Source organism: Ursus maritimus, unplaced genomic scaffold, assembly GCF_017311325.1.
Source record: "Ursus maritimus isolate PB19 unplaced genomic scaffold, ASM1731132v1 scaffold_21, whole genome shotgun sequence".
Lineage (NCBI taxonomy): Eukaryota > Metazoa > Chordata > Mammalia > Carnivora > Ursidae > Ursus > Ursus maritimus.
Window position 1 is genome coordinate 6,837,364 of NW_024424564.1, and position 20,532 is coordinate 6,857,895.

At 42.2% G+C, this 20,532-nt stretch overlaps 1 protein-coding gene and 1 pseudogene across 1 annotated transcript in view; one reads left to right on the forward strand and one right to left on the reverse strand.

Moving 5' to 3' along the window:
- The window catches only part of SRGAP1 (SLIT-ROBO Rho GTPase activating protein 1), a 259,904-nt gene extending 240,908 nt beyond the window's left edge, over window positions 1-18,996 (forward strand). The window contains exons 19-22 of the mRNA XM_008684244.2: window positions 7,950-8,130; window positions 9,631-9,765; window positions 9,890-10,229; window positions 13,898-18,996. Of these exons, the coding sequence (XP_008682466.1) occupies window positions 7,950-8,130; window positions 9,631-9,765; window positions 9,890-10,229; window positions 13,898-14,275 (1,034 nt within the window). The 3' untranslated portion in view covers window positions 14,276-18,996. The remainder of the gene's footprint in view (window positions 1-7,949; window positions 8,131-9,630; window positions 9,766-9,889; window positions 10,230-13,897) is intronic.
- LOC103656919 lies at window positions 1,193-1,729 on the reverse strand (annotated as a pseudogene).
- Window positions 18,997-20,532: the final 1,536 nt, after the last annotated feature.

Sequence of the window (20,532 nt, forward strand, 5' to 3'; positions counted from 1 at the left end):
ATATAGATATACTGACCTTTGTGTGCTTCGAATTCTTTTTTTGTGTGAAATTTCTGTGAAGCGTTTTGCCCATTTAGGGCCCATTTGCCCACTCTTCGTTTCTCTGGGCTTTTTTTGCTTTGTTTAATTTGATTTGGCTTTGGTTTTTTTCTTATTTATAAGAGTTCTTTGTGGGTCTGGATCAGGTCTTTTATTGTATATATGTTTTGCAAATATCTTGTGCTCTGTAATTTGTTGTCCATGTGTTTATTATGTCTTTTGCTAAACAAGGAAATTTTAAAGGAGTTGAAGTTACCCAATCTTTTCCTTCATGGTTGTTTCTCTTTGTGTCTCCTTTAAGAAATCCTTCTGTGCTGAATGAAGGTAATGAAGATAATTCCCCCATATTCTCTCTCTCTCTCTCTCTCTCTCTCTCTCTCTCTCTTTTAAGATTTATTTTGGAGAGAAAAGGGGGTGTTCATGATCTGGGGGGAGGGCAGAGGGAGATGGAGAAGCTCCTGGGATCATTACCTGAACCAAAGGCAGCCGATTGACTGAGCCACCCAGGCACCCCCCCCATATTCTCTTTTAAATGCTTTCAGGTTTTGTTTTTTACACATAGGTCTTTATTCTATTGGAATTTCTTTGGAGGTATGGTGTGAGGTAGGGGTCCATTCCTTTTTCTCCGTATGGATGCACAGTTGTCTCAGCATTAATTGTCTTTACTCCACAGCTCTGCAAAAATCATGGTCCTCTTTGCACAAGTCTGTCTCTGGGCTCTCCTCTGTTCCACTGACCTACTTGTCTATGCCTCCTGTCTTAATTTTTATACCTTTTAATAAATCTTAATATTTGGCAAATCAAGACCTCTGACTTCGCTGTTCTTAAGAATTCTTCTTCTTTTGCAACTTCACTTAAATTTTAGACTCAGTTTTTCAAGTTCTTAAAACAAACAAAAACTAAAAACCTGTTGGTTTTGATAGCAGTTGCACTAACTTTACTTACATTAACATGGACAAAATTGACATTTTTATAATACTCATTCCTACAGTCCAAAAACATATTTCTAGTTATTTAATGTCTCTCAATAAACTGTTACACTTTTCTCTTTAGAGATCATTTTTTTCTTTTTCCAGCAAGTTTAATCTTTAACATTACTTTTCAACACTTTTCATTTTAACAGTTTTTATTTAAAGTACTATATCAGATTACTTTATTCCCACATCTTCTCAGTTGTTACTTCCTTATATTTGCTCTTTTCCTTTCCTACTTGGCAAGATTTGACTTTATGTTCAAGGAGCTTTTTGCAGTCTTTGTTCAGTTTTAGTATAGTGGTAACCACCTTGCCAGGGTGAATCCCCACATGGACAGTTGTGCCATTTGCCTGCTCTCGCTGTACTCGTTCAATGAAGATGACGTATTTCTTCTTGTAACATGGACCACTTTGCCCATTTGCTGACCTTTGTGCTATACTCACACGACTTGTATTTCATCATCCTTGTGGCTGTGCATGGGTCAAACGTTGTACTTGTGTCTCAGCTCTTTGGAAAGGGGGAGCAACATAATCTTCCTGTGAATGTGGGAAGATGCATTGAAATGCCTTCACCGTTCTTGCTCCAGTCAGAGATCACAAAGGGATTGAACTTCATTTTGTCCACTGGCACTTCAGTGATGGCTGCTCAAACTTTATTTGAAGATTGATTGATTGATTGATTGATTGATTGATTTTAGGGAAAGATAAAGCTGGGGGAGGGGCAGAGGGAGTCTTAAGCAAACTCTGCACTGAGCACAGAGCCCCACGAGGGGCTCAATCACACAGTGAGATCACAACCTGAGCCAAAACCGAGAGTCAGACACCCAACTGACTGCCACCCAGGCGCCCCAACACTTTTTTATTTTTATTTTTTTTAAGATTTTATTTATTTATTTGACAGAGATAGAGACAGCCAGCGAGAGAGGGAACACAAGCAGGGGGAGTGGGAGAGGAAGAAGCAGGCTCATAGCGGAGGAGCCTGATGTGGGGCTCGATCCCAGAACGCCAGGATCACGCCCTGAGCCGAAGGCAGACGCTTAACCGCTGTGCCACCCAGGCACCCCTCAACACTTTTTTAATATGAACATAAAAAGCTGTCAGTTTTCTCTTAGTACGGCTTTAGCTGTATACATGATCCTTTTATTCTCTCTTTAGCTATGACTAATCTGCTTTAAACCCATCCACTGAGTTTATAATTTTTTTCTACAGTTTGGTTCACTTTCGCATCTGCTGCTTAATCATTTTTTACAGTCTTTTGCCCTTTACTCATATTAATCCTTTCCATTGTTTTAAATCGTGATTCTGATCATTCTACTATCTGCAGTCTTCCTGGATTTGTTTTTGTTGGTTCTTGCTCACTGAGTCTTATTTTCCAGAGTGTTTTGTAAATTTTTCATGTATTCCTTGGAACTGTGTATAATTCCTTTAGGCTCAGTCGAAGGTAGATCCCTCCAGAAAGACTTTTTTACTTCTGCCTTGGAGCACAGCCAACTTGGGACCATTTTGAATTTTTAGCTTGAGGTTTTCCAGGCCACCCAGGTAGTGTGATTTTAAAGTGCAAACCTACCTGAGGACTGGAATGTGGTTGGGATTCTTGGAGATGATTTGTTCCAAGGATTGAGATAGATTCTATTTTTAAGTCCAGGAGGGGGCGGGGGTGGTGTATACCATCTATGGAGGAGTATGGAGGGCTAGGAGGGAGGCAGATTTCTAAAACTAGAGGCTCACCGTGACACTGAGAGGGCGGTCCTTTATTGGGGGGGGGGGGTACCTTCTCCACACTGAACAGACCCTGGACTTAGTTTTTTGTCCAAAATGAAACCTTAAGGTAACCAGGCAGGGAAAGTACCCTCAGGGCGAACTCTGACTCACATTTTCTCGTGTTCTGTTTACCTCACTGGGTTCCTACTTTTTTGTCTTTAATATTCCTTACTGTCGTGGTAGCTTATTAATGCAATTACAAAGATTTTATTTATTTATTTTTTTTTTTTTTTTTTTTTAAAGATTTTATTTATTTGACAGAGATAGAGACAGCCAGCGAGAGAGGGAACACAAGCAGGGAGAGTGGGAGAGGAAGAAGCAGGCTCATAGCAGAAGAGCCTGATGTGGGGCTCGATCCCAGATCGCCGGGATCACGCCCTGAGCCGAAGGCAGACGCTTAACCGCTGTGCCACCCAGGCGCCCCTACAAAGATTTTTTTTAAATCCAGGATTTTTCGGGGTGCCTGGGTGTCTCGGTTGGGTGTCTGCCTTCGGCTCAGGTCGTGATCCCACAGTCCTGGGATCAAGCCCCACGGCAGGCTCCCTGCTCAACAGGAGCAGTGACCCTGTGTCTCTCTCTCCCTCTGCTGCCCCCCCCCCCAGCTTGTACTTTCTTTCTCTCTCTCTCTATCAAATAAATGGATAAATAAAATATTTTTTTTAAAAAAATCCAGAACTTTTCATCCATTTCAGCAAGAGGGTAAGGGTAATCAAGATGTCTAATGTCCACCCTCTGCCTTAAAAAAAAAAAGTTTTAATGTTTCTCTTCAACATGCATTGCATTTTGGATTCCTTGTTTGTTTGTATATTAAAAAGTTACATCTGAGCAAAAAAAAAATTTATTTATGTTTTTAAAAGTAAAATGAATTGACATTTTCAGGACTTCATTTAGAAGAAATTCTTTACAGTGAGAGCTTCTACTTCTGTGATGTGCTTTTGGAAGTCTCTGGGCCCTACCTCTGCCACCATCCCTTCTCTTGTCTCTAGTTTCTTTGTTTCTCCGTATGATTGATTCCTTTCTTACTGTTGACTTCTCTGTTTCCTTGCTTTCATTGGTGGCCGGGAAAGCTAAGACAAAACCCCACCCATTTCTCTTCCCAAACATCAGCCTCCCCACCGTGCCATCTGGTAGTTGTTCTTACCTCGTCACTACAAAGGAGAAGTTTCATTGAGGGCTTTGTGTTTTTGATAACGTTTTATTATTCTTTTAATAATAATTTTTATTTTGTTAATTAGTCACCATACAGTACATCCCCAGTTTTTGATGTAATGTTCCATGATTCATTATTTGCGTATAACACCCAGTGCACCATACAATATGTGCCCTCCTTAACACCCGTCACCGGCCTGTCCCAATCCCCCACCCCCCTCCCCTCTGAAGCCCTCAGTTTGTTTCCCAGAGTCCATAGTGTCTCATGGTTCATTCCCCCTTCTGTTTACCCCTCCTCGATAACATTTTAACCATGTTCACCCGATTTTGCTAGAAAGAAAAGCATTGCGTACAAAAGACAGTTACCCTTGCCCACAGCCAACCTCTAAAGTTCTGTAACCAAATTAACTAGAGTATTGATTATCTTTGTGATACCCAGGTATTGTATTTTCTTTTCTCTGTCATGGTATCACTAGAGAAGGATAGCTTTTGTTTCTGAAAGAGAGGCTGTCCTAGGACAGAACCATCACCTGAGAGGGCAGTGGGTAACAGATCTAGAAGGGAAAGTGTCTGGGACAGCAAGGTCCCAAAGAAAAAATGCAATGTACTAGCATTTTGTATGAAATGACAAGACATGGAAATATAAGACTTGATAGCACCAGACAGTCAGAAAATCAGCTGTACTGAATTTTTTCCCCTTTGCACAGAACTGTAATAGCCATGCAGGAAAATGAAGTTACTGTGTTTACTCTTACTGTTATCGATAGCAATGACATACTACTGAGTCTTCTGACAACCTTAAAGGATCATGTGACTCCATAGGAAAGGGTATGGTGCGTTGCCATGCCCTGAGATTGATTTGCTCTGCAATAAGTAGACTAAGATGTGTATAAGTAGCTTATTGATTGACACTTGACTGTAAAATGACTCCCACGGGAGTAGAAAGAGTCAAAATAATGAAATTGCTCAGAATTACTAGTTGATATAGAATTACCAATAAAAATGTACTTCTGATTCATTGGGTCATTCTTTCATAATCTCCCCACATTTGAATTAAATAAGCAGAGTCTGATAATCCTGTTGCTAGTTGTTTCAACAAATAAACAGAGATAACAAGTATAGAGTGCATGATTATGAAATTATGATAAAATACATATGTATCTGTTAAATTATCTTAAATAGTCCTTGGCCAGCACTGACAATGTATGACTGAATGTCTAGTAAATGTCTAAAGAACATTAATGGTTCTTTCTTCATCTCCCTTTGACAAGCATGTAGACTGCACACTATGTTATGGGCTGGTATCTTCCCATTTTTTTTCAGTAAAATGAAATTCAAATTACACGAGCATGTTGACATAGGAATTTGCGAATTACATGTCCGGAAGTTCTTTTTAACAAATAGGCATGTCTTCTTTCCTCCCCATGGATATGTTTATTCATGTCCCCTGTACCGTGGACATGTTTATTTCTGTTCCCCAAGGAGAACTAGGGTTAAAAAAATTGGCATCTTCATCTCTGATCAACCAGAATTTATTCTTTATCTGCAATTTTAAAACAAACTATAAAGTCAGTCTCTTTGAATATAAAGTTATAGTCCCTCCTCTATAAAGCAGATTTGTAGATATTTAATAAAGCTGCTATTCATATTGTTTTAATAAAGAATGTAATTTTAGGGACACCTGGGTGGCACAGTTGGTTAAGCGTCTGACCTGGTTTCAGCTCAGATCATGATTTCAGGGTCATGAGCTCCATCGCTACGTGGGCTCCACGCTCAGTGCAGAGTCTGCTTGAGATTCTCTCTCCCTCTCTCTTTGCCCCTCCCCCCATACACTCTCGTTTGCACGCTCTCTCTCTCAAATAAATAAATCTTTTAAAAATATATATATAATTTTAGGAGGGAATACTATAGTGGTAACATGTGATCTGAAAGTTATGGTCAGTTGTTAAAGGACTTAAGCTACTGTTTTAAAATTATTTTTGCACCTACTTTGCTAAGAAGTATACTTCATGTAGATTATAGTATTTAAATGTAAAGCTGAAATTCACGCAGGCCCTTCATATAAGGTAAACCCTAAGCTTTTTCAGCGTGTTTTGTTGATTTTTATGCTTGTGCTTTACATGGCCCAGAGAATGTTTGAATTTATCAAGTCAGAAAGAAGCCTAGCTGGCTGTCCAGTGATTTCTTATGCAGTCCTTCCGTATAAGATATTAAACATGTTTCAAGAATCTTTGGGGAAAAATAAACTGTCTTAAATGGGAAGGTTCGTTACCAAGCAAAATAGAAGACAATTTCCTGAGAAAATATTTGACAGATAGGTTTTAATCTATTATGTGTGTATAAATGCTAGAGTATTTTTTTTTAGTTTTTTTTATTATATTATGTTAGTCACCATACAGTGCATCCCTGGTTTTTGGTGTAAAGTTCGATGATTCATTAGTTGCGTATAACACCCAGTGCACCATGCCCTCCCCACCACCCATCACCAGCCTATCCCATTCCGCCACCCGCCTCCCCTCTGAAGCCCTCAGTTTGTTTCTTAGAGTCCATAGTCTCTCAATTAAGCTAGAGTATTTAGAAACTAATACATGCCCAGTTTTTAGCAAATGAGACATTGCTCATTGCATAGATACATTTCTCTGAACATTTAGCACTTGTATTGGCCCTTTCTGTTTATTATTGATTAGAAGTTTACTCATCTATTGTAGATAGCAGGGATGAAGAGGAGAGGATGGTGAGAGACGGGAGGAAAGATCGAAAGGTTCAGAACTGAAGGGCTTTTTGCAAATAAGCTGAATCACAAAAAGCATCTTTTGTAGTTGTTTTGTATAGTTTGTCCTCTTCTTTGCCTTCAACCTTTGTGATCAGAACTAGATCAGGGCTTAAAATTCCAATTCTAGGCTCAGAGTTCAATATCTTTTTTTTATTATTTTTATTTTGAGGTCATTGTGGGTTCACATGCAGTTGTAAGAAATCCTACAACTTCCTCCATGGTAAATTTCCCTCCATGGTAAAAATCGTATATAACTGCAGCATAATATCACAGCCAGGAAACTGACATTGACACAACCCATCCGCCATATTCACGTTTCACCCGTTTCACGTGCACTCAGCTGTGTGTGCAAACGTTTACTTAGTCACATACAGTTTCATCTTCAGGGTCCCTCGTGCTCCCCTTTTATAGCCATGATTTCTTCCCAACCTCTGGCAACCATTAATCTGTTCTCCATCTTGATTATTATGTCATTTCAAGCATGCTATATAAATGGCATCATACAGTATGTAACCTTTTGAGATTGTTTTTTTTCACTTACCATAATCCCCTTGAATATCTTTTGACCTCTGAATAATATAATTTTTGAATCTGGTCTTTTAATTTGGGTACAGGACAGTCTAAGTTGTGCTTGTTTCATAGGTAACTAGAATTTATTACTGATCCTAGAGAAAACAAAATTATCTTTACTGTCGGTGGTAGTTGGAAGATTTGATAGTGCCGGAAAAGTACATGAAGAAATTAAATGTACTCAAATAGTATTTAATGTGCTGGTTTTTGTAAACTTGATTTTTCTTTAAATAAGCAAATAAAGCATAAACTTCCTAGTGTTCTGGTATAGTGATTTTTCCATGTTATCCATGGTTATTAACATGTTACAAGGGAACTCCATCATTGTCAAAATAATATTGGAACTACTCTGGAGGATATTACAATCCAAGGAAAGACCTCATATATCATGTTGCAAAGTTTAAAATATTTTTTATTAGACTGTCATTCTATCGCTGGTAAAAGGCTGTGGAAATTAAGATCCAATGTTCCATTTTTCTTCGCATGAAAAACTGATGACAGCAAGAGAATGTTTTTCTGTATCTCTCTTAACAGCCCCCATTGAGGACTTGTTTATTACCTTGTTCGCTCTGGATGTTGAAATGGCCTTGTTTATTTCTAAGGCCTCCTAGAGAACTTTCATGCAGTGTTTCATGCTTACCTCACAACTCTGTCCCTCATCATCTTCTGGTATGTTCTTTGTAGAATGTGAGCCAATAGAAGCGATAGCCAAGTTTGACTACGTGGGGCGATCCGCCAGAGAACTGTCCTTCAAGAAGGGGGCCTCCCTGCTGCTGTATCACCGCGCGTCTGAGGACTGGTGGGAAGGCAGGCACAACGGCATCGACGGGCTCGTGCCGCACCAGTACATCGTGGTGCAGGATATGTGAGTAGTGACGGCTCCCGCTGCGGGTGGGGGGGGGGGGTGCTCCCGCCGGAAGACTCCAGCCACTGTTCCTAAACTGACCTTGGTCTTTCGAGAAAAGAGCAGAAGGGATTACAGAGCCCAAACCTCAGAGCTGGGCACCGTTCTTTGCCTTGGGTACTTCTGGGCCAGTAGGTTTTTGTTTCCCAAACTCCACCATCGGATTCGGAGCAAGGGCTAGTGAGAGATGCCCTGTGAGGCTTTCAGGCTCTTAGAAAAATCACCCATGTGGAGAATATCTTCAAGAGCTGTAGTAACACTGCTAGTTCCAAACCCAAGGGTACTCATCTCTTGCTGTGTGTCTACTGTTTCAGTTCCAGATTCCCCAGAGACAAGATACCTAATGTCTCAAGAGAATCCTCTTCAGGCTTCTTCTTTTTTTTTTTTTTTAATATTGCTGTAATTTAAAAATATTTAAGAAGATGAGAAGATGGTCATAATACATTAAATGAAAGAAACAGTTTGCAAAATCATATACAATATAATCCCTATTTTGTGAATATAATATTTCACAGTGCAGCACTAATTTAAAAACATTTTTTCAGGGGCGCCTGGGTGGCACAGCGGTTAAGCGTCTGCCTTCAGCTCAGGGCGTGATCCTGGTGTTATGGGATCGAGCCCCACATCAGGCTCCCCTGCTATGAGCCTGCTTCTTCCTCTCCCACTCCCCCTGCTTGTGTTCCCTCTCTCGCTGGCTGTCTCTATCTCTGTCGAATAAATAAATAAAATCTTTAAAAAAAAAAAATTTTTTTTCAAGGAAAGGAGAAATATGCCGTAAAATATATACAGTGATTAAATGATTCAGCCTAACTTAAGAAAAAGAAAAAAAAATGTTAAAATGTGGATCTCAGAATCCAAGAAATATTATGTGTATATACAGAATATAGTCATAGCTATCTAAACTATATAAACATGTAAGTATCGAAGTATAAATACCGTACATATATATGCAGACATCAGACATGTTTACCCAGGCATAGATACAAAGTAGAGAAGGATATTTTCTCAAATTCTAGCAGCAGTGGTGTCTGGCTTTTATATCATATCATGGGTGATTGTGATTTTGCTCTTTTTTGTGTATCTGAATCTTGCACTTTACCTGCAATGAAATTGTATATATATATATATTTTTTTTTTTTAAGATTTTATTTATTTATTTGACAGAGAGAGACACAGTGAGAGAGGGAACACAAGCAGGGGGAGTGGGAGAGGAAGAGGCAGGCTTCCCGCCAAGCAGGGAGCCCAGTGCGGGTCTCGATCCCGGGACCCTGGGATCATGACCTGAGCCGAAGGCAGACGCTAACAACTGAGCCACCCAGGCACCCCAAAATTGTATATTTTTATTATGAAAAAAAGTCATGTTGATGAGAGAAAGACTCAAATATGTAAATGCCATCACTTATTTTTTTTGTTCCCATTCATCTTGCGAAAGACCCTCCCTCTTGATTCTCTTTGTTGCAGGGATGATACGTTTTCAGACACTCTGAGCCAAAAAGCTGACAGTGAGGCCAGCAGTGGGCCAGTGACTGAGGACAAGTCTTCATCCAAGGACATGAACTCCCCAACAGACCGTCACCCTGACGGCTATCTAGCCAGGTGGGTGGAGTCTGACAATCAGCACTTTTCCAAGCACTTTGAGGGGCCGCAGGACCCGCAGCGTCGCAGGATTACCCGGTGTGATAAGCTCTCCTATTTTCTCTCTCTTTTTGTGTATTTCTAGACAAAGAAAAAGAGGAGAGCCACCCCCTCCAGTAAGACGTCCTGGCAGGACCAGTGATGGCCATTGCCCCCTGCACCCCCCGCATGCTCTTTCCAACTCCTCAGTGGACCTGGGGTCTCCAAGCCTGGGCAGTCACCCCCGGGGCCTGCTGCAGAACCGTGGCTTTAACAATGACAGTCCAGAGAGGAGGCGCCGACCAGGCCACGGCAGCCTGACCAATATCAGCCGGCATGACTCCCTCAAGAAGATCGACAGTCCTCCTATTAGAAGGTCCACATCGTCAGGGCAATACACAGGCTTCAATGACCACAAGCCGTTGGACCCAGAGACAATCGCTCAGGTAGGATGCCTGGAATGAAATGGCACCTGCTGTGAACCTGGGGTGTGATGAAGGAGTGGTGCAGGACTTCTGTTTGTAGTCATGCTTTCTGTAGAGAACCAACTGAAAACAGAAAAGAAATTAACCCATTCTTTACGGCCTAAGGGTCTTTTTAGAAGAACGATTTGTGACTGGAATGGCCCAAGTGATTAGGTTCATATTGATTTAAATGGAGACATGGCAGAAGTGTAGGACCTGGGGCATTCAAACACATCATTGCTAAATAGCCAGGAAAAGTCTGAAAAAAAATAATAATGAGGAAGGACTAGCCCTACCAGATCCCAAAAGCATACTAAAGATAATAAAATAGACAAATTGATAGAAAGAATGGAGAGCCCAGAAACAGATAAATGTTAGTGTAGGAGAAACATGACCATTTCAACTTAGGAGAAATGCTGGATTAGTCCTTAAATAGTAAAAGTCATGGCTAGCTGTCTGAAGAACAGCAGGTCTGGGTCCTCTGCCACTCTTCTCTTCCCACATTTAGAGCAGATGACTTTGTAGTTTTTTCTAATGATTAAAATTGACAAAGAAAAGGCAAGACAAGGTTGATTAATGGATTTTCCATCATTCTGCCGTTTTTCCTCTAGTTTTTTTCTTTTTCCAACATAGGCCATCAGAAAATATGGGTATCACCAGTGATGAAAGAGGTGACTAGATCTGGGTTTGCCATTTTAATCTAAAACTTCTTCCAGCTATCTGAAGCTTAAAAATGAGCTAAATCAATCAAGAGAGTGAATGAGAAATAAAACAAACATGGAGAACTATTAAAGATGGATTATTTTTAATAAAGACTGTCCAAGGAGACCTGCACTGATGAGACAAATTTCCAAGCGATTTCCAGTGTCCCAACTAAAGAAAATTTTGGATGTAAATTAGATTGTGAGGGGTTTAATGGGATTTTTAAAAATTAAACCAATTTTAAATGTATAACAGTTTCTCAGCAAAAATCAAAAAGGCTCGACCTTCTGGTTTTCTCTATTTGAAATACTATACAGGGCCCTTGTAGACCTGTATAGAACCAGTGAGATTTGATTACAGCTGAATTTTAACGATTTGAAAAATCCATAACGTCACTGCCTATAATAAGCAGGTGATCAGGATTTAGGTTAGAAAGATAGGGAATTAGGAGTTTAGAGGTGAGAAGGTGTAACAATGCCTGTTTAACCCTTTTGCTTCTAGAACCAGGAAATCCTTTTTGTTTGTTTCTTTACTTTTGTTTCCAAGTAGGCTCCATGCCTAGCGTGGAGCCCAGCACGAGGCTTGAACTCACGACTCTGAGATCAAGACCTGACCTGAGATCAAGGGTTGGATGCTTAACCAACTGAGCCACCCTAGGAAATCCTTTAATTGTGGGTCCTAAAAACAAAAACTCAACAGATAAACCAGGCTCTGCACAATCTCTGTGGGGCAAATACTTATTTAAAAAAAAAAAAATCCATATGTTTAGCATCAAATAGAAATCACATACGAAAATAATCACTTGAAAAGTGATGTCATCCTCCCAGAACGGCTTCCAGCTGTGTCTGTTATTTATCTTTCCATCTCTCATCTTCATATTTTCCCATGAGGACAAGAAAGCCTGCCATCGTGGTGTTCATACAAAAAACATGCAGATTCTCTTATTAAACAAATCAGTGGAATCCCTGATGGAGCTTTTTTAAAAACGACAGTATCCATGTGTGATCCTTGTTATCTTGGTTTATTCATTTAGCAAACCTTTAGTGAGCACTTACTGTGTGCGAGGTCCTATGCTAGGCTTTGTAGAAGCAGAGTGAAACCATGAGCCAGCTGCTTCCTGAAGGTGCTTACAATCCTGGGAGGGAGCCGGATGTGGAAATCAGTTACCCTATGCAGCGCCGTGAGGGCAATGCTCCGGGTGAGTGACAGGAGCCGGGAATGTAGAGGAGAGGCCTGTCGGTCAGACCAGGGTGATGGTTCCTCACCCCTCCTGTCCCACACAGTACTCCACCTTGTGTGTGTGTGTGTGTGTGTGTGTGTGTGTGTGTGTGTGTGGTAAAACACATAATGTAAAATTTACCATCTTAACCATTTTTCACTGCACGGTTCAGTAAAGTATATTCACATTTTGTGAAACAGATCTCCAAACTTTTTCATCTCACAAAACTGAAACCCTAAAACCACTGAAGAACAACTTCCCTTTCTCCCCGCCCCACCCCCAGCCCCTGGCCACCACCGTTCTGCTTTCTACTGCTGTGAGTGTGACTACCTCATAGAAACGGAATCACATAGTATTTGTCTTTTTGTGACTGGCCCCTTATTTCACTTAACTTAATGTCTTCAAGGTTTATCCACATAGTAGCATGTGGCATTGCCCCCCAAAAGGTGAATAATATTGCATTGATATATTTACCACGTTTTGCTTATCTATTCATCCATCAATGGAACACACCATACCTTTTTGAAATGTGTATTTTGCAGTTCCCCCTTTACTGTCTGAAATAAATTGACAGATGAGATACCTAATTTGAAAAAACATATAAAGCTCTAAATATACAAAAATACAAGGAATTAAATATTAAAACAATTAAGCATTCTTCAGTTAATGCTTGACTCTGCTAGAAGACAAAGTAGTAAGATGCTTTCACCTGCATATATAATTACCATACATACAATTAAAAATGCATATTGATATAAGAGAGGGTAGGGTCAGGGCTCAGGTTTTCACCTACATCAATGTCTGAAGGACATTCAGAAGTTGAACAAGATGCAGGACAATTCATTGCATGTAAATTATCTGGGATACTGCAACAGATCTGGTGTGTGTGACCCCTGCCTACCAAATGCCAATAACGCCACCCCATTCTTGTGCCATTTAAAAATACACATGCAAAGGGGTGCGTGGAGGGCTCAGTTGAGCGACCGACTTGATTTCAGCTCAGGTCATGATCTCATGGGTAGTGAGATCGAGCCCCATGTCGGGCTCTACGCTCAGCAGGGAATCTTCTTGAGATTTTCTCCCTCTGACCTTCCCCCAACTCATGCTCACACTCTCTCTCTCTGTCTCTCAAATAAATAAATAAATCTTAAAAAAAAAAAGGAAGTAACCACACATGCAGCATATTACAAAAAATGCCTTCTATGGGGCAACACCGCTTCCACTGAGATCCCCTGGACAATAGCATCAGGAGAAGGCTTAAACTGAATTTTGAAGAACTGCTAGGAGTTAGCCATGCACATAATAAGTGCTCAAAATAATTTGTCAAATGAATGAAAGAAGCCTGCTTTTCATTCCCGTTGCCATCTATTTCTTGAGAAATTGTTGCAGTGTCTAAATTGGAAGCTATCTTGTAACCATAAGCTGGAATAGAATTCTGTACAGTAAATCAGCGTGTAAGGGAGAAAGCACAAGAAGGCTGCCTGGCACCTGAGGATGGCCGATGTTTGCTGGATGGCTCCATGCAGCATTGCATCTCGGTCTCCTGAACATGCAGGGTCAAAATAATTGTTTGAGACAGCATGACGTGTATACATTCTACAGACGGTGAAGGTAAAACATTACTGCTTTTGCTGGCCCGTCTGCTTTGAAATGAAGTGTAAGGGTCTCTGTACATTAGTACTAATCACCGGTCCATTCTGCCTCTCTCTCTCTGGTTATTCTTCAACAGGATATTGAGGAGACGATGAACACTGCTTTGAATGAACTCCGAGAACTGGAGAGACAGAGTACCGCAAAGCATGCCCCCGACGTGGTGCTGGATACCTTAGAACAAGTGAAGAACGCTCCCACCCCCGCCACCTCCACGGAGTCTCTCAGCCCTTTGCACAACGTCGCCCTCAGGAGCTCGGAGCCACAGATTCGACGGAGCACCAGCTCCTCCAGTGACACAATGAGTACTTTCAAGCCTATGGTGGCGCCCAGAATGGGTGTGCAGCTGAAGCCCCCAGCCCTGCGGCCCAAACCTGCTGTTCTTCCAAAAACAAACCCTACCGTAGGACCCGCCCCACCTTCCCAAGGTCCAACAGACAAGTCCTGCACAATGTGAAGACCAGCGGGGCAAGGTCATCTGGGGTGGTGATTTTAAAAGAAACGGATCAGTGACAAAAGTCGGTGATCCATAACTTTCCTTAGTTTTGTGCTTATAACTGGAGATTTTTGGCTTTTCTATGTTCTCGAATGTAATGTCTGAGACTAGCTAAATTAACACGGGCATTTGTATTTTGTAATTTTTTTTTAATAACTGGACATATCTTATGTCATTTTAAAGACAACAGAAACACTTAGATTTACTTGAAAATCCAATGCTGCACCATTTGTAATGAAGGCAACACCGCTCCGCTCTCTGCGTGGTCTAGTGCTTTGGGTTTAGTGTAGCCCGAGTGAGTCAGAAACGCCTGGATCCGAAGGCACAAGAATCTGAGTTCCAGGCTTGTCCTAACACCAGTGTTGGTCTGTGGCACTTGGGGTAATGGCCGAAGGGCGCTGACGGCATCGTGTGGCAGCTGACCGTGAGCACCTCAGACTCCGTGCAGTGGGACGTTCCCGGGGGGCTTGCAGCCCACGGCCTGAATGAGCTGGATGGTTGCTTCTTTCCTAAGAGTCGTTTCCCTTGGGTCCAGGTTAAAAGCTCAGAGGAAGGGGGGTCAGAACCCCCGCAGTTACTGCTCGAGCTGAACCTAGGAAAGGAGAGAGAGAGAATCCTCCAGAGCTCTCGGTGTGACGCCTTCCACAAGCCTGATCAGGTCCCCGAAGATTCCCAAGTCCATCCCCCGCGTTCACAAAGGACTAGAACAGTCTAATTGTAAAGGCTTCCTGGTTACACGACTCCACAGACTCCTCCAGAGATCTGTTGTGACTAACTGCCTAGGGAATAGCTCTAGCTCCCCTGCGCCGCCATGTTCTCCCCCTGGAAACGGAGCGCGCTCAGCCTTCCCTTCTGGCTGCATGACCTCGGGTCCTTCAAACACGCTGCACAGGCCCGAGGAACCCGAGCGGAATCCCCAGCTCTGCTCTCCATTCGTCTCTGAGCCCGCCCAGAACCGGCTACGGTACCGCAGGACGCGCCTTGCTGGCCGGGGGGAGGGGCACCTGCCGGTTCCAGGACGACTGCCTTCCATTTTGGCACCCTGGAGCCGTTACTTTTTCCCTTTTTTTCCTTTTTTTTTTTTTTTCACGTGGTCTCCACAGAACTCAGATAGTCAGGTGAGCTCTGTGAGGACCCTCTTTCTCTGACATCTAGCGCAAAGAGTTTTCTCTATGTTTTCCCTCCGTCTTAAAAAGTTGCTTTGAATTTGGTTGTTTTTCTTAAGGTACAAATCAGCACTCCCACCAGCAGCAGCTTATGTCATCCTATCGACTCTGTCACTGAACTTACTGAGGAAGAGACTTTTTTTTTTATTTAAAGAAAAATGGATGGCCCAGACCAACCCCTCTCGACCACTATTGATTTCCTTCCACTGGCCTGCCCATCTGCGAGTGACAAAGTATGGACTTGAATCTGTTAACCCACCGGCGAATGCCTCCTGCAGGAAAGAATGAGGATCTGTACTCAAAATCAAGATCATTACTGTCACCTCTCCCTAGTTTGCCAGTCTAATCATTCTAATGCAGAGAGAAAATAAATTAATGAGGTAGGGTTACCTTTCAAAGTCACACTTCTGGTTGCTAGCCAGTGGCCTAATTTCACAAATGGATTGAATGGAGAATTTTTTTTCAAGTATTTCCAGGTATGGTTAGCTTTTAAATCTTTGAATTTTCTGAAGCATCCTCTTTGCCCATTTTGAAAACGATGCCCAGCTCAGCGTCTTGTCCGGCCCCTCACCATTTCTCTTGAGCTTTAGTGGTCCCTCAGCAACTCGAGACACCATGGAGACTCAGCCAGGATTGAGCTCTCAGTAGCACCAACCCTTTCAAACCATCTTCCCAAATTCCTAGGAAATTCAGACCTTCCTGAATAACCTCCCAGTTCTTTCCAGATTCCGCTTTGACCTCTAATTCTCTGTTGCTATATGGAGAAACAGAAACAGAGAATAAAAATGGAAATAATGGAGGGGGGAGGGGAGACTTTAAATATTTTAGAAATTGAAATAAAAAGGATTTCTTTAAAGCTATTTTCCATCTTTGATAGGAGAGTAAGGTGTGAACAGAGGGCATCAGAAGGGCAGAGGCATGTTGAATTCATTATGGGGAGAGGAGCTGTCTTTTACAAGTTTTAACTTAGACCTTGCTCCTGCAAGTTTGTGTCTTCAGGCTTCTCTCTGGTAATCCTGCCCAGTGTCTCCTCTCTTCAGTGTTTACGCCTCTGATGAAATGAGGGTTGGCTTTCCAGCCCCCAAATTAGGATTCTGCTGCTGTCAGGAGCAGAGGACGTGCTGGTCTAGAGCCTCAGGGGCTGCGCCTTCTTGCAGGAAACTTCTGATGCTCTCCCAGCACTCCCTTGGGTGTGTCTGTCTCTTTTCTCCCTCTACCCCTGGTGACACCCTGAAGCCTTTTTTTTTTTTCCTATCATCTCCCGCCCCCCGCCCAGTTCCCAAGGAAGGATGTGACCTCACAGTGAGTAAGGACTCACCTTTTCTTACTTTGTTTTAGTAAGAGTCTTCAGATTCCAGGGATAAGACAAGGTGGCCACTTCCCAAAGGATCCAGAATGACACCCTGTAAGCTCATTAGAACCTGCTGCAGCTGGAGGCTTCCCCGGCACGTGCCTTCCCTGCAGCCACAGGTGTAGTGCAGGGGGGGAGGGAAGGTGCGAGGGACGGGCGGAAAGGAAAGGATCCGGAGATGTCATGCCCCAGTTTCAAGGATCATATTATTCTTCATGCCCAGTTTGGGAAGGGTCATTTTGATGATGGGCAAAGGATGGCTTTCCAGAGATTACCAGACTGCACTTACACAAGAATATATATTCACAGCTGATACAGCTGCTCATGAACCATCTACAGAACTCACTGAGGGAGGCTCACCAAGGTGACCTTTTGGTTTGGGTCAGGGTGTTGGGAGAGGATCGTTAGGAGAGAAAGAAAGGTGCTTAGTACAGATTTTCTGATGAGTGTTCTGTAAATTATTTGAACCAGTCTAGTGGCCCTTTGCAGAGCTCTATATTCATGTTCAGGGTCAACGCTATCATTCAACAGTTTTGCACATTTTCATGCAATGTAATTTGACTTTGGTGCTCCTTGAGCCATCCATAGAATAATTTATAGCTGGGTCCCACTTAATCTACTGCAGTGAGCACGAACAGCCCTCAGTGGATAGAGAGAGCAGGTCACATTGTATCAGTCAAGAGTTTTCTTTGTACTTTTGCCATTCCCAAAATGGCCTTATAATTAAGGAAAAGATACAAGTGGGAAGGTTAGTGGTCTCCTCAGCTTTGGGAATGACACGGGGTCTACAAAATGAAGAAACTTTAATATGATAATTATAGCCTCTAAAATTTAAAGAGCCCACACTGTATGTTAACTAACTGGAATTTAAATAAACTTTAAAAAAATAAATAAAGAGCCCAGAGGTCTGTTAAGGATTTAGAAGACTTCAGATTTGGGATCACATTCATTTTATTCCACAGTAGTGAGAGGCCACGACTGCAGGAAAAGCACTTGGGACTGAGTCTCGCTCTGAGTTACCCACCACTGAGGCCGCAGCGTGGAGCGACTTAGAGGTAAAGACTCACCCGTGTGTACAGTAGAGCTCCCCACTCCAGACCATCCCCTGAGCTGAAAACCCAGCCTCCAGCCGGCCTGGGGTGTCAGGCTGGGTGCAGGGTGACTTTGGCACCCCTCCGTTCAGATCAGAATAACAAACTGGAAATCGAGCTTTCACTTACCCTAGTATACTTCCTTTAAAAACATAAATAATCTATGTGGTATAATCGAGATGGGTACCTGTATCTTTAAATTACATAGGGACTTTTGTATGTTTAAATAATTGTACTGGGTTCCATAATGCTTATCTTAGAAACTGTTTAGTAAAAGAAAATATATAAACCGTGCATTTGTGAATGCCCCCTTTAGAGCATTCATCCAAGTTCGATGTGTAGTGTGATGGTTATTCTAGACGTTTAAAGTATAGTGAGTGGCTGTGTAACAGGAGAGACTGCTATTTACCTACGGACTCAAGGGCGGCTCCTGCCCAGTAATTAAATCAGTATTGTCCTTGTCTGTCGGTTTGATCAATTACAGTACTGGTAGCTTCCCGCTTGTGACTGTTACCTAATTGTGTCGATGTACATCTGTAGTATGTACACGTGAAAGTGCCTTTCTATTTTAGAGGAGTTTTAGCCTTGCTTTTTACTGTCGCCCTGTCCACCCGCCCCACCCCGCTCCTGCTCCCCACCCCAATTCCTACTGCCCACTTGAGTGGAAACTTTGGCGTTCCCCCTGCTTCTCCGTGCCCCTTCCTGTGCCTCGGTGCTCAGTATCGTCTGTCTTGCATCCTTGTCGGTCATCAGACTGTCTCGTTTTGCTGGTAGCCGTGACTGTGCCTTTCCCACCCGCAGTGTCCCCGCGTCCCCCCTCCCGCTCTGAGCTGCTGCCGCCCACGTGTGTCGCCTGTGCTCTGTCCTGCCTCTGTTACAGTCCCTCGGCTCTGAGGCGGAAATAGGGGGGATGCTTTTACAGTTCTGGAAGAAAAGAAATGTTTTGTTAATCTGTTGTGACAATGCACTTTTATGTATAGTACTGTACATTTTGGCATGTACCATTCCAGGCTTCAGTATACAGTCAGGTCTGTTCTTCACGGTGTATCTTTATAATAAATAAGATAGTTCTGACTGCCTTTGTCTTCTTCCAATATGGTGTGATTCTCGGTAATGGGTTTTTTTTTTATTCCTTTCCTTTCTTTTTCTAATCACTGTTAACCGCCGCCCCTCCCCCCAGAGAGCTGAGTTGCATTAGATGGTGGGAAACTACGTTTGTTTGTTTTTTTTAACGTTTTTATTTCACTTGAATTTTTATTTGTGAACCTGAAAATGAGACTTCATGCACAGGGCCTTGATCATGAAGCTGGAGATTTTCAGAGGACGATTTGGAGACCCCTGTGTAGTAAGGGAGAGGGATTGGGAGAAGGCAAGCAAGCCTCCTAAACACTCCCCATATTGAAATCTTTCCTGAAATGGATTCTTCGGCATAGTAAACCTTGTCAAGCTGATCTTTGGTTTCATTTGAATACACCGAAATGCAATCCTTAGGTATAGACTATGTTTAGAATTCCCCATGTATTGATATTTTTTTCTTCAAACATTAAAAAAAAACAACTAACTCTTGAGGTCTATCAATACGTAATAAATAGTTTTGTAAAAACTATCAGCAATGTGCTGGATTGAATATTGATAAGAGATGTGGAATTTTTTTAAATGACACATAAGTCAAGAGGAAAGAACTTTTTATTGGAGTGTAAGATACAAATAGGAAAGTACACAAATCATTAGTGTAAGAGTTTTCACAGAGTAACACTCTATTGTATCCACCACCCAGCTCAAGAAACAGCACAGTATCAGCATCCCAGAAGCTCGGCTTGTGCCTCTCCAGAGTTAACATCCTCACGAATAACACCATGGTTTGGTTTTGCCTATAGTTTTAACTTTCTAGAAATGGCCTCCTAACTTGTAGATTTTCTGTCTGGCTCCTTCTGTTGAAATTAGTGTTTGTGAGAATCATCCATGTTGTTACATGCAAGTAGTTTCTTCCGTTTTGACTGGTATATAGAATTCTGTTACATGAATATGCTCGGTGTTTATTTTGTATTTCCTGATTAAACTTTGGGTATTGTTTGCAGAAATCCTTAAATATGGACAAATGAATGGGGGAAAAAACCACCTGTTAAAGGAAACATTTTCCTAAAACATGATGGAATGATGTTGAACGAAGTCATTGACTGGAAGGCTTACCTGAAGGCAGGTAGAACCATTTTAGGACCAGAGTTGGATTTAGAGGCTGCCCCACAGGAATGAATGAGCAAGTCAGAATATAGGATTGCTCTGGGAAACACCCCATTGCCCTGCCTCTCCCGCAGATCCAAAGACCTCAGCCTGCCTCCACTCTCCGTGTGCGCCTACTTGCTCACATCCCTCGCTCCAGAATTAGAGTCCCATGTGGGCGTGTCTAGTTGTCAGCTCCCTCTGTTCATATACCAGCACCCTGTAAGAACATTAGCAAGGCAGAGAAGGAATTTTCTTTTTTTTTAATTTTTTTTTATTTTAATGTTTTTTTATTATGTTAGTCACCATACAGTACATCCCTGGTTTCTGATGTAAAGTTCGATGATTCATTAGTTGCGTATAACACCCAGTGCACCATGCAATACGTGC